The following is a 16638-nucleotide window of genomic DNA, read 5'->3' as shown; positions in this document are numbered from 1 at the left end:
AGGCTAAACAGTTTACATGAGCTACATGTATGTTAAAGCTAGCTCGTGTTGCTCAGCAGAACTGTTTATTCCTTAACAAGGGGAATGTATTTAGCTGGTTGTGAACTGCGTATTCAAACGCTTACGTTTCTAATCGTTCTTACCTTAAAACAATAAGTCACTTCTGAGACACAACGGAGCTACGTTCTCGACCCAGTTTCTTACCGATATTTTTGCTGCGCGCGCCGTTGTCAACTGACGTTCCTGTTCTCTTGCTAAATCACTCTAATACTAAAGTTACATTCCATATGCACCTGTTGCGTTTATAAAAAGTTCTTCAACTGTTTCTCATCGGAGCAGGTCATGAATGGAAAGGTATTAGGAAATCGTATTTTATTCAAAAGTGCGTTGAGAATCACAGCGATAAACAACTTGAACGGCATAATATGACTCAGGATAAATAACCATTAAAATATATAAAATATAACAAGCACGAAAAGTCCAAGGCGTGGGTATGAATCTGACAACTGAGGGTAACGTGGGCACTCATGATAAGGTGTACATTGTAAAGTATGTAGAAAAAATCCTCAGAGGTCACATCACACAATCAATATCATAAAAGTGGTTATTAACTCCACACTCCGGAAGATAAAAATGTGCAAAAATACAAACCACTCGAGTTTCTTGGTTGACGAGTCAAGCGAAAAGTTGCTCTCGTAAAAATTCTAGTTCCAGCTATTGAATACGAAACATTTTTGTCAGTATATTCAGTTTTCATCACTCCACAAAGGTGAGGAAAATTAGTCTTTGATGTTTAACTCGATTAAAAAGTAGAACAGGCCTCCGAACTGGGTCCTGCCAAAACTTGGTCACTCGGTCTTTCCGCAGCCCATGTTTGCATGTTTGGGATGTCACGCAACAACGTGACATGACATAACAACGTGACGAGGTATCTCTATATTTGTGGGATTGCTAGCAACTTGAAGCTGTGATCTTCATCGCCACATGAATATCAGACTTAGCCACTAAGAAAGATAACTGCTTCCCTGCTTCACGGATTTGCTGCATGGCACTGAAAAAGAAACAAATTTCCATTTAGACACAAGGGTTACGATTTTGAGAACCCGTAAAATCTTCATGTATCACGGCAATAAATTTAGTAGTATCACTCAAGGAACACTCAAATCCAAGCCGCCTACCTTTGATAATCGGCTCCAACGAGACTGGTTCCATTTACAGCAAGGATACGATCACCAAGACGAAGCCGACCATCCTACACAAAAAAAATTAAGATTACTAAGAGCGTCCATAGAACAACCCTCAACTCTAGGAAGGCCCTCCCCCCACCACCACGTCTTTAACTTCAAGACTGTAATAAGTCTCTCTCTCTCTCACAGTCCCCCATTCTCCCCCTCCTTCCCCCCCCCCGACCCCTGCTCTCTGGTAAATCCCCCACCTTCGAGCCTTAACCTCTAGAAATTAGTGAGAGGAGGGGGGTGGGAAGAGAGGAGCAAACCAGAGCGATTGCGGGACTTCAAATGTAATGGTATTCAATTGATGGCGGGGAAACCCTTTGACTACTACCCCTGTTTCGAAAGTTTCGACCACTTAAATGCGTTTATCGTCATAAATAAAATACCATAGGAGTGGATGTCCTTTTTTATCTTGGATGCCAAAGATTACAGGACCATCATAATTACACTGACCTTTATAGCTGGTCCTCCAGCCACCAGGGTCCGGACATAAATCCCGGGGGACCGTAATGGTGTGTACTACAAATGAAAATGAACGATAAATGTCTTACGTTTCATATGACGACTAATATGAACAAGCAGTTTACAAGCACAGGAAGGTGTAAGGAATGTCTTACGACCTTGTAACCGGTACTGATCCCAGTTTCTTTAAGATAAATCGTCAGCGAGGATTGTTACTTCGGACCAATGCCAGTATCTACACAACTGCGCCTCGACATCTGCCCCTCCCCCAACCCAATTTTAACTCTACCTTAGTTTATCAGTTGACAGTTGTTGGGTCAAGGGAGGAGTAGGTGTGCATTTGTTCAAATACTGACATCGATCCGTTACTTTTCTTCGATGAGATGTTAGTCCTTCGCAGGCAACCGGGAAGGAAATCGTCCAGCTTCAGTGACAATTTCACTAACTTTTATATTCTTTGGTTTAGAAGACATTGAGAGCGTAATATGTAGTGTTCAAGATTACAATACAATGACCCGCCTTGGGGTTGAACTCAGACCTCTTGACCGGAAGTCAACCGCGCTAAACACTGTGCCAGTGCACCTCCCATAAACGTTAAAAACGCGTTATAAAGTGCACAGAAAGCTAGTAAGCGCGGGAAAGTTGTGCTATTGATGCGTTAAAGCAACTTATGTTCTTCGGAGCTGGGTAAGAACTAAATGGACTTCGAACACAAAGATTACAAAACAACCAGCCCTTACCAGACCGTCAATGAGTCCCAAGCCTATTCCTTCGTCTCCTTTCTCCAGCTCTACAATAAACACGTCATCCTGTCGGTCATCATTTTCCCTCATACCCTCCAGTTTGGCCGGTGAGTCACTTGTACCTCCAGCTATTTCTCCTCCAAGATCAACATCGGATTCATTTCTCAAACGGCTCAAAAGCTTCGCCTTCTGAAGCGCTCGTCTCTCGTCGAATTCCTTAGAAGTTTCAACCGTTGGGTCTATCGCTATCTGTAAAGCCAGTTCTTCGTTCGTTTCTGAGTCGTCCACCGGAAGTACTGACAATCCGTCTGCAATGTTTACGGCATCACGCGTCACGGCACCAGTAACTTCAACCCACTTGGAGTTGTCGTTCGTGTACGGCGAAGCTGCTCTTCTCTCCGGCACAGCTGCCATGTTTTGATTTTCATCCTTGACTCCGATCAGGGGTACGTCTAAGAGACAGAAAGAACAATTATATTATAAATGGTTTAATCTTAGGAGCGGTAACAGTTGATCGTGTGGTCTGATTGTCCTGAAAAGTCGAATGATGATTCTGAATCTAGCTCTGCATTACCATGACGACTACTTACGCTTAGGTTTTCGATACGATAATATTTGAAAACGTCAGAAAACAGATGACTTATTGTTCTAATAACCTGAAGCCCTGGGGTCTTTACTCTCCAGTGTTCTGGCAGACACCACAGAAGGGTCCTCATCGGACAGCCCAGCGGAATCACGTCCCTCTAAACGATTAACTGGAGAACTGGATCTGGAAGGAATCTTTTGGCCTGAAACTAATCTGGAAAGGGGACGCTTTCCACCATTAGTAAATTCGGAATTCTCTGCCAGAGATGGATCTGATGTTCTTGGTTTATTTGGCGACGCATCCCTATCTCTAGGGGGAGTCTCCCTTCTCTCAACAGAGGCGACAGATCTCTTTTCTTTGGGAACACTTGTTTCGTCCTCTGAAAAATAATTATAAAACAGGTGACGCCTACGGTTAATTTTATCTTTCATTAACTCTCACAACTGGAAAAACCAATCGCTTGAAAGCAGTTGTTCAATTATTTTCGTACTTCACACTCCTCAAGTCCCATATATTTTTCTTTGTTCCTCTTTCGTGACAAGAGGCATCATCTCTCTTTGTGGAGTAACCTTTCTCTGGAGCGGTTCTAAGTTGTTTTCTCTTGTTATACTAATTTAACTACTTTTTTCACCTTTTATGTGTGTGTGTATGTGTGTGTGTGTGTGTGGGGGGGGGGGGACGGAGGGGACGGAGGGAGAGTTTATAACACAATTCTTCCTACCTCGACTTTCAATTCTGGTACAACCGATGAACGCTTAAGCTATTTATGAGCACACAATTCTACAGAATTCAGAATCAGTATTACCATTCGTTTCATACCTTCCCTGGATGGAGGTGAATTAGACATGACCGTCTCGAATGTGAATTCTTTCTTGTCCTTTGAGGGGGAGGCTGGGGAGACTACCAAATTAGGCACGTGATCTTGGCCATGTGTAAATGACGAAGTACGAATCACATCTGAATGAAGCACTTCCGGTTCTGGTTGTTGAACTCTGAGGTAAGAATTCAAAAGTTAACCTTGAGTTTACTCTGTGAATAGGCCGAAAAACAATCTGCAGGATATTGTATTGAAATTATGAGAAGAAATTACTAGTGAATCACTCAACCAACCTGTTGATTCCGTTCACTCTTGCCGTACCTGATCCATTTTTTCCGAGACCTTACAAAGAAAAAACGTACACAAGTCACAAAGAATTCCGCTGTTTTTGTCTTCTCTTCATAGCTCAACCTCTGACAAGTCGGTAACCTTAAAAAATTTCTAACTAACAATAATTACCTGGATTCATTGCTTGTTTAATCGTATCTAAATAGTGGTAGAAGGACTGATCCGTAGGTCCATTCTCAAAGTCCAGTACAAATCCTTCAGTCGGGAGTTTCAACGGTGGATGTTCTGAGAAGTTCAATAACATGTCCGCTACGAAAAACAAAAATATAACAAAGTAAAGGACAGACTCGTATACCTTGCATTACTTCAAATCATTCAAATCATCGGTGCGGAATTCCCTTTTCCTTGCACCAAATTCACGACTGGACTAAGTTGTAAAAGGGATTCATGTATGCTCATAGTTAGTTGTATTCGGCTGCAGCTAAGCTCTTTACCACTGTAATTTAGTTCCGAAAATATTAAGTAAAAGATCCAGCTTCCAACAAGTGAGTCAGTTCTCATCACAAGTTTGATAGGTCATTCTTCATAACTGTATGGAGACTTGCACATTAGTCACCTCTAAGAGTCACTACTTACCCGTGCGGAGTGCAGGCTCTACTTCCTCCGGAGGGGGGAACCAGCCTCTTGGCCGAGACCTGCCTGGGCCGAGTTGGTATTCACTCAAAATTTGCTGCACTTGGGCCGGGTTGAGTGCTGGGAAATCTCTTCTGATTGTCACCCAGTCAGCCTACACATGAAATGACTTACTCGTGAGCAACAAAACATCACACGTAATAGATATGTTGACCTTATAGGTGGAGTACGACTAAGAATTTATACTTTGCAATAGTAACAGTGCGAGTCTGCTTTACTTCAATGGGAAACTGTAGACAGCTATCATCATTTAAATGTGCGACAGCAAAGCGTGATTCAAATGTTAAAGAGAAAGGAACTAACCTGTAGGAGCTGTACTTTGGGTGTGGCCAATAAATCAGCCGCGGTGGACAGTCTGATCAAATACTCATTAGCCTCGTCGTGAAGTTGCACCTGGGCAGCCCAGCTCTCCAACATATCCAGATTGCCCCGTATCTGCGCTCCTTTAGCCCAGCGGTAGAACTTGCCCCCAGCTCCCCGCTCCATCAAAGTATTGAACAAGGACGCGTTTGTGAAGAAAAACAAATACGCAAAGAGTTGATGAAGTATGTCTTCGTGAACGGAATAAGCTTTGACAACATCGTAAGTGATCTGAAAGATGCTGATTACGGTTTCCACTTCCTGTGGTCTCTTGTCACTGTTTTCGTCTGTGTCTTGGAATGGATTTGTGTCCAAGATCGCTGGAAGAGCGATATACAAGACCTGATAGAAAATACAAGGGAGTTGTCCAAAACAAAGCATAAACAGGAGTCCAATGGTTTAATGGGCTTGTGACATAAAAAAAGGCAACAATTGAATAATGCATGAGATATGATGACAACTCCTTCCCTAATCCAAATTCTCTTCAAAAGCCTCATGTAGGAACAATCATATGGTAAGCTGAATTATACAAGCATTTTGATTGGATTTACTTATGACCAATCAGAGGACGTACTACTGCTATGTTATCGTTTAAAACATATAGATTCCCAGAAGTAGATAACAGAAGACATCCAAATGTGGTGAGAACATCTGTTGTAACCTTTTCTACATTTCTACAATTGATTAAAAAAACTAACACCCTAGCGCGCGCAATTACGGACATTTTTTTCAGGCGCGCCCTCATTGGTTAATTCAAATGATTTAAACTTTATGACGTAATATGTTTGGTCGCGCGTGCGAAAATAATAAAAGTGGCTTTGGGATTTTTGAGTCGAGCTGGACTTGCACTGTTCCTTCGTCATTTTAAGGGTTTTACGGATTTTACGGATTTTTAGGGCTGTTGGGAAAAACGTCAGAGCAACATCAGTGACACACTTGACTGCCTAGTGCACTGTATCTTTGCTCCTACCACATTTTGATATCATCTGTGATCTAAACTGAAGAGACGTAAGAAACACTGCTAAACATGCCTTCGTAAGATGATAGACGGTCTGTTGAAAAGTGTAAATGATAACTTCTTCAAGAAACATAAGCAGTTCTTCATCTGCATTGAGCAAACTGTCATCACCATTCTCAGCCATTTGAGATGGGTCTTTGATGTAACGAGACATGTTGCACTGGAGGTAAGGCAACATTTGCAGACAATTGGCCATCCAAAACACCACTGGTCGTAGCTGAGGAAGAAGCTCTTCTAAAGCTTTTTCTGGAACTGATGTTCTGGAAAAGACAAAACAAATCAAAAACAAAACAAAACCAAACCAAGATCTAAGTCAAATAGATTTGAAATGCAGCGTTACCTAACAAGCATGTTACATGTGAGTAGGATACCTTCATGCCCCCCTCCCCTACCCTCTTCAAAGCATAAATAAATTTTTTTCGAGCCGAGAGGTGTTGAAAAGAAAGAGAAATATCAATTGGAGATATTGATTGCTTGACAGTCAACTCCCAGAGCTAAAACTCGAAGAAATGTATCACACACATAGCAGTTAATTAATACTTAGATCTTGGGAGCAATTGACTGCTTTAACCCTTAACTCCCAAAAATGATTAACAATTAATTTCTCAATATAATATTCAAACATTATCCAGCAAACAGGAAATGAGAACACTCAAACTTATCAGGTAAGAGATGTTATCTTTATCTAAAACAAAATTCTCAGACCCAATTTAAAAGAAAATGTGTAGCAGCTAGAGGGCAGAATTAACAATCAGATCTCAGGGGTTAATAACGTTAAACAAACAATTTGGATTATAAATCTCAAGACAAAAAGACTTTTTTTTTTAATTCATATTGTTTGCTGCTTCTTCTCCATCTTTGTCTAGCCTCATTCTATTTAGCCATATTCTTTTCCTTTTAGTACTTTTTTGCCTTTTCTAACTACATTTTCTTACTTCATACCTGTCAATTGTCTTTGACATTTCTGCTGTTTTTTCCTGAATAAGAAGAGGGAAAGATGGATCCATGAAAAACAATGACAAATAAATAGTCCCTAAATCTACATTATTGACAACTTTCCTTGAAACTATTTCTAATTATAAAAACAACAATTACGATAATGATAATATTAATAATATCATATCAATACCAATAGTAATAATAAGTAATAATAATATATTAATAATATCATATTAATATCAATGGTAATAATAGGTAATAATCATAATAATAATAGTAATAATGTATAATGATGTTGTGGTTCTAATTTTTCTGTTTTTGTTTGTTTCCAGTTTAAATGAAAGTATGAGTGAAACTGTGTTTCGTGTTGCTGGCAGTTGTTTTAATGACCTCTAATTAAGAGAGTCAAAAAGCCCAATCATGTTCCTGTGTTCTACTTTATGGATTTGATTAATCGCATTTGGGTTGTTTCAATCTGTTTTTAGTGGCTTGAAACAAAATATTGGTTTTGGCTCCGAACCTTAGTGTTTGCATATAGCTGAAAAGAGCAATGTCAAAATGTCAAGCAGGTATGGGATGATGATAAAAAAACTGTTACAGGAATTGGTCATGATATAGTAATTATTTCAGGACAAATCTTGTAATCAATATAAGAGATCATGTATCAGAAAAAAAAAAAAGGTTGAACTCACTGATGCAACTGTCTGGATTCCATTTGATATCTTGACGAGAAGCTGTCTTGTTTGTAGCTCTGTGTGATATTTTGCAGAGTGTTCAATGCACAGGATTAACAGATATGATGGGGATAATTTGTAACCATCTCCTGATAAATCTACAATGTTCATTATCATATCAAGCAGGTAATCCTCATCTTGAACAGAGTAAGACAATCGTAAACCATTCTGTGCCTCATCAGGAACATCAATACCATCTTTGGCATTTGAAATATTACTAGTATCACCGTCATGAATATTTTGCACACCGGATGCATGTTCTGCATCCTCAGCCATTTTCATCTTGTGAAATTGTTTCAAATAATTGACCCAGGATAATTTCATGGAACTATCTGCAACTTGAGAGGGATCTTTGAATAGGAAATAGTAATGCTTTCCAAATGAAACAAGGTCTCCTGGGATCAGCTTTGTGGGAGATAAAACAGCTGCACCATTTACGCACATGTCAGCACCTCTGGAAGGCTCTAAATAAACTGCAAAATTCAAATCATTGTATTCTTGTTCAAAATCTGGACTTGATGATTCCACTCTTTTAATCAAAGTGCAATGTTGTGGTAAAATATCTGGTGCAAATAGAATTATATCAGCACATTGATTATCGGGCTGATGCACAGGGCAACCAACCACGGATAACTGTTCATCTAACCTGTGGTATAAGTAGTCATCAGGGCTACTACAACCTTTGAGAAGGAGAAGGTGTGGTGTGTCCATGGGCGCAATAAATGGTGATGCAATTAAAGATGCTCGCCCAGAACTACCCCCCTCTTCAATACCGACACTTGAAAGCTGGTCTTCGCTTGATGAAATGTGTGATGCGTCACTTTGTCCTGTATCACGACGGATTTCCCTTACACTAGTAGGTACATGGGCTTCACGCATGGATGCAGCTTTCATAATTGCAATGCTACCTCTTGGTTTGAAAAACGAGGAGTCCTGAGTTTCACTCCGCTTTCGCAGTTCAAATCTGCGAGAAAATCCTCCAATTGGCTTCCACAATTGTTGAAGCACAAGAGGTTTTTCTTGGTCACTAATAACCCTGGCATATTCTGTTTCCCACTTATCAGCATCTTCCTCTGCATTTTTAACATTGCCTTTTCTCTTGGTAAAGTATCCAATTACATCACAAAGCAGATAATCAGAAGCCTTCTCTGTAGAAAGTGAGTATCTCTCTAGAGCCTGTTGAACAATTTCTTCTGCAGTGGTCATCTCAGTAGCTCGCACACTTTTATAGTTTGAGCCAGGTGAAACATGATCTCCAAAGACCTTGAGAATACCTGGAGCCATCTGCTCAGTTGAAAGTTCAGTTGTAGTATTTTGATCTGCCTTCTTCTTTTTAAGACGGCCAAGAGATCCCTTTCTTTTATGCTTTGAACGTGCAGTTTTGTTTGCGGCATGAGAACTCTGATCTGGCTGATTCCCAGCTCCATCGAAAAACATGCCAAGAGCACTCCTTGGGGAACTGAAAAAGTTTCTCATCTTATCTCCTCTTGCTGATGAGGGCATTTTGTCATTTAGTGTGTTGTGGGTCGGTGATGGACTTTTTGGCTTTATAAATGGCTTTCTACTTGGTAAAGGGCTGTCATTTCTTAACTGTGATTGTCCAGTAAAGCTTCCAGAAGAACTGTTATCACTGCCAGCAGTTCTGGTGCTGGCAAGTGATGGACTTGGACTACGATTTGTAGGATGATCAATCAAAGCTGTCCCATTTGGCACAGATGTCTTGTTTATGGCTCCTTCACTATTTGATGCAGCACTTGTTTCAGGGGAAGTTTTGACATCCAAACGTAAAACAAATCTTGGATGCTTCTTGGCATTCAACGCAATTTCAAGTGGAGCATCAGAAGGATCTAGACAGATTTCATCTACAACAGAAGAAAATGGTCTTAACACATTTCTTTCACTACACAAAATTGACCTTTAGCCAACTAACAGATTTAAGGCAATCAAGGTCTGTCAATACCATGCTTTAAGCATGAGATCATCAACTTACTCTCTCACATGATACAGTATTATATGCTCCTTAGAGTAGTTCTTTTAATCTTTTGATCTATCTATAAAAAATTCCATTTAAAACCTTCAACTGAAGGCTAATCGTATTAACAGTTCTTCTTTGTGATTGAGTATGTTTTAGGGTACCTGGGAAACATGAAGCTCCTTTTTTTCAAAGTGAACTTTAGTACCCCTTCTGGGTGGTGGGGTCAATGATTAAACATAGGAAGTATCATTTTTCAAAATAATCTTCTCTGTACTTTACCTTGTTTTCACTAAAATGTTGCAGTTTTCTCTAGGCTTGTGATTATGATTGTAGCAGTCGATTAAATAATTTCTTTAGCCTTTGTCTCAATAAAAAAAAGATAACCTAGACCTAATACCCTCTGATTGACTGTTCTTGTTTTCAAATATATTTTTAATTTATCATAATAATTGGAAATAAGATCATTCTCACAGCAAAAACGAGCAGAGATATCAAGGTGGATGTTGTTGGAATAAAAAGAAGGAAATCAAAGAAACATCATGAAAAAGTGCAACAGTAGGGCAAAAGTGCAACAGAAACTTCAAAGAATCATTCCTAATAGCTGCTCCTTTTAGGTAAGATGCCTACTGATCTGTTGAGAGTTAGTATAGTTAATTGAAATTGTTCATAACAACAGATGTTTAGATCATGTGACATTCCAAGCCACACAGATGTTTGGAGTTTTTGTTATGTAATTTCAAATCATGGGAAATTACTTGGCTACTAAATTTAAATTGGAACACAATATCTTGCCATTGCTTTAAAAAAAAATTACTGTGAGTGTTCTGTGTATTTTTAGCATCCTTACCCTTTTATTACGTCACATGTGCCTGGAACAAGAATTGGAAGCCCAATTGTAATTTCTCAGCAAATATGAAATTATTATCAAATTTTGTACTATCACTAAACAAATGATGGATCTTTCAAAGTTGGTATAAATCGAGAAATTTTAGAGAATGGGCTTATTCTGACTATAGAAAAAATATATGCATCCTTTACAAGAATATCATTATACAAAACTGCCCCAGTGTGTTGATATTATAGAATGTTTGATAATAAATAAAAAGTAATTTATATGTTTTGCCCACTTGAGAAGCTTGACTGTATAGTTTGGCTTTGTCAGCAAAATACTGACAGTAATATCACAGTGAGCTAACAGTTTATCTTATTGTTTTTAGTGTAAACAGCTCAATGTTAGGATCTAATAAGTCACCTATGAAGAACTGCATTTCGTGGTGTAGAAGCTCTACGCTTTAGGTACCACTTGAAAAGCTATTATAATCGCAGTTAAACAAAAACAATCTTTTTCTTTCTTTGTTTATAAATAGCAGTATAGGGAAAAGAACACACAACGCTTACCTTCTAAACTGAAAGTTTTCTCGGAGATTACGAAGACTATTTAAACTGGCTGAATCATTTATGAAATATTCACAAAATTTTGAAAATTTTAACTTATCAACGAATTGTAAAAATGTGACCTGTTAGTGATACTCGTGCGAAATATTCGCTCTTTCTGAAGTGATAAGGTAAGTCGAGCTAAAACATTCTTACAAAGGGGTACATTTAGTGCAATATCTATGATGGAATTTAATAGGCTTGTGGTTATAAAAATGCCAAAAGAAGGAATTCACATTCACCATGCAAATTGTACCAAAACGAAGTTAATTAAAAGCTCGAAAACGTCGCTATTTAGTAATTGTAACGTTTAATTACTCAGCTCATCGAGGTTTAATTATATTAACGATAGTCATACTGCGCATATTGTTCGCACTTTGGCATACTATTCCATACTTAAGTTAGATTTTGTGATTTGTATGCCAAGATTTTGAGAAAGCAATTGTAAATTTCCTTTTCCGTGTTCGATTCATAGGAGTTTTAATAAAGACTGTCAACGTTGCTATGTTAGGAATGGTCCGCAATGTAAACACTGCAAACTTTACAAAAAAACAATTACTTGTATATTGGAAGTCAAAAAGTGCGCATTAAATCAGGTTAATTTAATTGCAATGAAATTCTTTGCACCTTACGAAGTATAAACTATAATATCATAAACTGAGAATTTCGCTTTCGATCCTGTTGTTACAAATAACGTTATTCGATTAAATGTTCAAATCGCGCTGATAGTTATTTAAGGATACTTGAAATCGCACAGCGCTTCGCCTGAGTGCCATTATTGTTTGTTCGCTATGGTCTAGCTCCGATTGTTAATTATCTAGACTGTTTTACCTTCTTCGTAAACTTCATAAAGTTTGGCCTTCTTCTCGACTACCGAGTTGGCCAAATCGGGCTTGAACTTTTCGATCAGCGTTGGTAGCAGCTCCGAAACCAGAGTTTTGTTGGTGAGGCGTAGAGCCTTTGTTAGTTCCTCTTTCCCGTCCTCAAAGTAGAAACGTAAAGCTCCCTCGAAACCTAAATCCTGAAATTGAAATAGTGCATCACAGGTGATTCAGTATTCTGCTGCACGAGTCACACATCAATCGAACCAACAATCAGCCAATACGATTTATCGCAATACGATTCTACCTTCGTTCGCTAGTGCTGGCTAGCTTTAGTCCTGCATGTCTGGTTGCCACATGTAGGGAATGTAAGTGACAGTTTGATGAGAAAATGTCAACGACTGAAACGATTAATTTCAAAAGTTATCTAATCGTTACTGTAACTCGATTTTCGCCGCCAGATTTAAGTTGTCTATTTCTGTGCCAGACACAAGAAAAGCGAGATAAGCGTTTATAATTATCCCTCAGTGATGGTTAAGGCCAACATTCCTTTGCCAATATATTCGTTCGTGATAAACATCACTCGTACCTCTTTCAATATCAGTCGGAATGCCCCATGTTGGTTTCCTTTGTTGTAAGCCGCTATCTTTAACCCAAGCTCCCGTTTCGTGTTCTGCAGCTCTGATTCTTCATCATGTTCGTGATTCTGCTCAGAGCTTTGAGCCTCTTCTGCCACGATCCGTAAATGTGCCAAAATCCTTGGATCTGAGAGAATATTTGAAGACGAACGCTTGGAGAATAAACCTTGAGGCTCCTGACCTTGTATTATATCATCCATCATCTACAGAAAAAAGCCATGCATACGGAGCGAGATTTACGGAACTTCTCTGTTTTGGACTTCGTAAAGGGCGCGTTATTCGACATGTTTCAGGAATCGGAAGTTGTGTACACACTCCGCCGCACAAGTTGATTGACAAGTAAGAGATATTTTAGATTGCTGTTTTAACAAACGCTTCGATCATTGGCTCTAGAACAATGCAATATTAATGAAATTTTCACACCATTGGTTGTACACAACGATCTCTTACCTCAACAACAAAAGAGATATCAACGAAAGTCTTAAAACATAACACAAACACTTAGAAAGTCAACCAAATTAATTATAAACATGGCTAGAAAACGTTAGAAGGAGTCTAGAAAGTTAAGTAACCATAAATACAAATAACTTGAGGATAACACATTTGAATTGTTAAGCAAATTGGAATAATAGGGATAACATGAGATAATATCTTTACAGACCTTTAATGTTAATACACTTTTTATAAAGAGTTCACTCCTCCATCTTACACGTGTAGATAATCTAAAACAAACCGTTAATTAAACATTTCAATGGCTCAAGTTCTCAAATTTTAGGGTTATTTACGAAGAGAATTTTTTTTGCGTCCAGATTATCGGCGCCCCAAAAAGGACATGGTCAGCAGTACTTCCCATGACAACTCGGCACCAAGGCAACGCGCGGTGTTCTGGAAGTTCACAAAATGGCGTTCTGGGTTGTTTAGGAATTCAAAAAACAAATCTAATGGGGTGCAGTGAACATTCAAATGACAGGAAAATGGAAGAAACGTTTGATGAAAGGCTTCAATATGTCTAAAAGTTCCTCAAGTTCGAATTCTTCCTCTGGTTCCTCATCAGGTTCGGAGACTGATGATAGACAAGACTATGAACCATCTCCTGTTTTGATTCGCGAACCACAGGCAGTCCGGTTAGACTTCTGTCTTTCAAAATAATCTATATTTTGTTGTATGATTGATCACGATGTGGAATTCAAATCAAAGGAGATGGTTGTATCGTGATTTTTTTTCAGAGTGTCGGAATGGAGTATCACACATTCGAACATAGAAGTCCCATCTCAGCCTTCATTTACTACCAGGTAAAAAGGTTCTAATTGCAGTTGACGCAAAATTCAATTCGAATCGAGACCTGTTTTGTTTTATTATTAATGCTCAGTCACATTGTTTTGATAAATTTTGCACAGAATGTTTCTAAGTTAGCGTTTGATTTGTTTTTCCTTTCATATACTTTCCACAATATACGAGATACTATGGAAGGATATTCAACTCATTAATAATTTAAGGAGAGAAATCGAAACACCGTCGTCATCAGAGCTGAATATGTGTTACTAGCTAATCTTCAGCCTCTTAAAATTCTCATGCCACATGTTTTTTCAAAGATAACAGTGATTCTTCAGTAAGCAAACCTTCTAAATAAAGATGATAAAGAAATTATGGTTTCTCGATTTATTTTGTAAATTTTCTTCATGAAGTCCCCCCAGACCCAAGCCTCGCACAAAGAGAACAGACCATGCTGATGGTACCAGCAGCTATGCAGATGAAGTGCAATCCCTTCAGACACGCCCCCCTTGGCAGATGCTGAAGACAAATGATGCCCTACCCCCTAGGGCTCTTACTGTAACATCAGTGTCACAGGCCCATGATCTACAGGTAACTAACTGACACTAGAGGCACATAATGTTGAGTTTATGTTCTTCTACTGGGATCTGTAGTTTTCAAGAATAATGTTCTCTTTGATTCACTTCCCTTTCTTAACCAAAGTTATTATAAAAATCAACAGGGTTAAACATTTCTTTTAGGTTACCACATGTAATCCCAAGAACAAATTTTAATTTGGTTTGAATTTTTTCTTTGTCTTACAAAAAATGGAGATGTAACTTAAATGTGCTCATATCAGATTGTGTGACATGTGATCCATATAAAATTTACATTATTTTAAATAATTATCTCATGAATAAAATATGCTCCTTAACACCTGCTCCTTTTGTACCTTGGTTACTAAGCTAGATGAATGCTTTTAAAAACCTATTTTCACTGGATTGCTCTAGATATAATTATTTTTGTCTGAAAGTAGAGCACTGAATCTTGGACCAAGAAAAAATAACATTTGAGAGTCAGATATATTTGTTTTCTTGGATTCTGAGTTAAAATGTTTAAAGAGAAGTGTCTGGTGTACTCATCTAATGAAAGCTTGGATGAAGATCAGGTACATAAAAATGATAACAATAAACTAATCTTGTTCATGACTGAAAACACTTCTGGAAAATGATGTAATCTTTTTGTTTTGAAGAGCATCTAGATTAATTTTGGGCACACTATTATTTTTACTCTTTTTTTGTAAGAGTTAAAATTTTAGATTGATCGGACTTTCAACATGTTATTTTCATATCTACTTTCAATTTATGACTTGAATAGCACACTTTTGTGTAACATTCTTATTGAATATGCTTTCTGCTTTCTGTTCATCATATAAATGTACATGTTATTGAATTACAGTTAGTGTAGTCTGCACAGATCAGAGAAATTATTATTTAGTTATGGGTCAAGAGGTGATGATTACTTAAGAGTATTTTGCTGGTGTGGATCTATAACATTTGCATCCAGTTATAAACAGTGAGGCCTCTTTTTCTGTGTATGGTATTTATTTAATAAATAAATACATCTTTGGGAAAATAAATAGATCTCTCTCTTACCTCTTTTTTTTTAAACAAATTATGAGCCTTTGATTACAAATTTGATTTTCATTTAAAATATTTGTAGTTAGTTATGAAAAGTTTTGACCCTTTCACTCCTAATATCTAACGAGCAATTCTCCATACTGTCTACCTTACATTCATCAAAGACTGTTTCTCCTGCAAATGATATCCCCCTCATTCCTACTGATATTAATTCTCATCAACTTTCTAGTTACCAGTGTATTAATATTGTTGGGAGAAATTACTCCCTGGTCACTCTTAGAAGTAAGAGGGTTGAAGGCGTCATTCCCATCAGTCACATAAATAGGACTGACTTTTTTTATATTCACCTATGTCACAAAGTAATTGTAGCAAAGGTTTCCTGCACTAATTCTTGCAATCAATTTCTGAGTATTTTAATAAAGCTTTATTGACTCAATTTTTGTCAAATTTTGATCTGTAGGCTGTGATTGGATTGGAAGCAGCCCATGCCGAGGGCCAGTCTTCATCTGATTGGCTGGGAAGACACAGCATTAAAGCAGAGGCTCTTTCATTTGATGAAATCATGAAATGTGGAGTTCCTATTAAGTTAGTCCATCCCTTGTTGGCATGTCTTAAAAATTTGGTGTTAGTTCAAAAAGGTCATACCTTTGATGATTATCCAAACCTAATTTTCATGATATTGTCACATGTAGACCTCCCCTTGGCTCAGATCCAAGTCAAGTTCACATGAAGTATGATCCTGTCAAGCTGCAAGATTTTGAATTTAAAATTACCAAGTAAGCTGCTTCTTGAGTCAATGTAATTTCTTCTTGTCTTTTATGTGTGTGCTATAAAAGGTGTGGAGAAGAAAACTTGGTTTAAATTCCTCTATGTTCAATTTGGAATTGAGGGAGACTCTTCAGTTCCTTGTTGTTGTTACAACTGTCCTGTCTTTTCATTTTAACCCTATTCTACACATCTTGGTGATCTTTGGTAGCTGGTCATGATACATACTTTTTTCTTAGGTT

General features: G+C 38.1%; 2 protein-coding genes across 3 annotated transcripts in view; one reads left to right on the top strand and one right to left on the bottom strand.

The window, feature by feature from the left end:
* Nucleotides 1-347: 347 nt before the first annotated feature.
* LOC131785990 (ras-associating and dilute domain-containing protein) lies at nt 348-13052 on the bottom strand. The gene is made up of 15 exons (XM_059102959.2): nt 12692-13052; nt 12113-12302; nt 7831-9734; nt 7142-7176; nt 6213-6459; nt 5125-5523; nt 4765-4915; nt 4300-4437; nt 4134-4182; nt 3843-4015; nt 3094-3402; nt 2435-2889; nt 1686-1751; nt 1179-1252; nt 348-1051 (listed from the first exon to the last, which is right to left on the bottom strand). Exons 1-15 carry the CDS (start codon nt 12941-12943, stop codon nt 952-954), a joined length of 4542 nt encoding a protein of 1513 aa, XP_058958942.2. The 5' UTR covers nt 12944-13052; the 3' UTR covers nt 348-951.
* LOC131785991 (von Willebrand factor A domain-containing protein 3A-like) overlaps nt 12906-16638 on the top strand; it is a 19791-nt gene continuing 16058 nt past the window's right edge. Inside the window, exons 1-6 of one of the 2 annotated variants that reach the window (XM_066170746.1) lie at nt 12906-13079; nt 13550-13864; nt 13967-14032; nt 14426-14603; nt 16092-16216; nt 16324-16407. In XM_066170746.1, the coding sequence (XP_066026843.1) occupies nt 13704-13864; nt 13967-14032; nt 14426-14603; nt 16092-16216; nt 16324-16407 (614 nt within the window). In that variant the 5' untranslated portion in view covers nt 12906-13079; nt 13550-13703. The remainder of the gene's footprint in view (nt 13080-13549; nt 13865-13966; nt 14033-14425; nt 14604-16091; nt 16217-16323; nt 16408-16638) is intronic. The other variant, XM_066170747.1, reaches the window with a different exon arrangement.

Source organism: Pocillopora verrucosa, chromosome 8 (assembly GCF_036669915.1).
Source record: "Pocillopora verrucosa isolate sample1 chromosome 8, ASM3666991v2, whole genome shotgun sequence".
In the NCBI taxonomy this organism is placed as follows: domain Eukaryota; kingdom Metazoa; phylum Cnidaria; class Anthozoa; order Scleractinia; family Pocilloporidae; genus Pocillopora; species Pocillopora verrucosa.
This window is presented reverse-complemented; position numbering and strand designations above follow the sequence as displayed.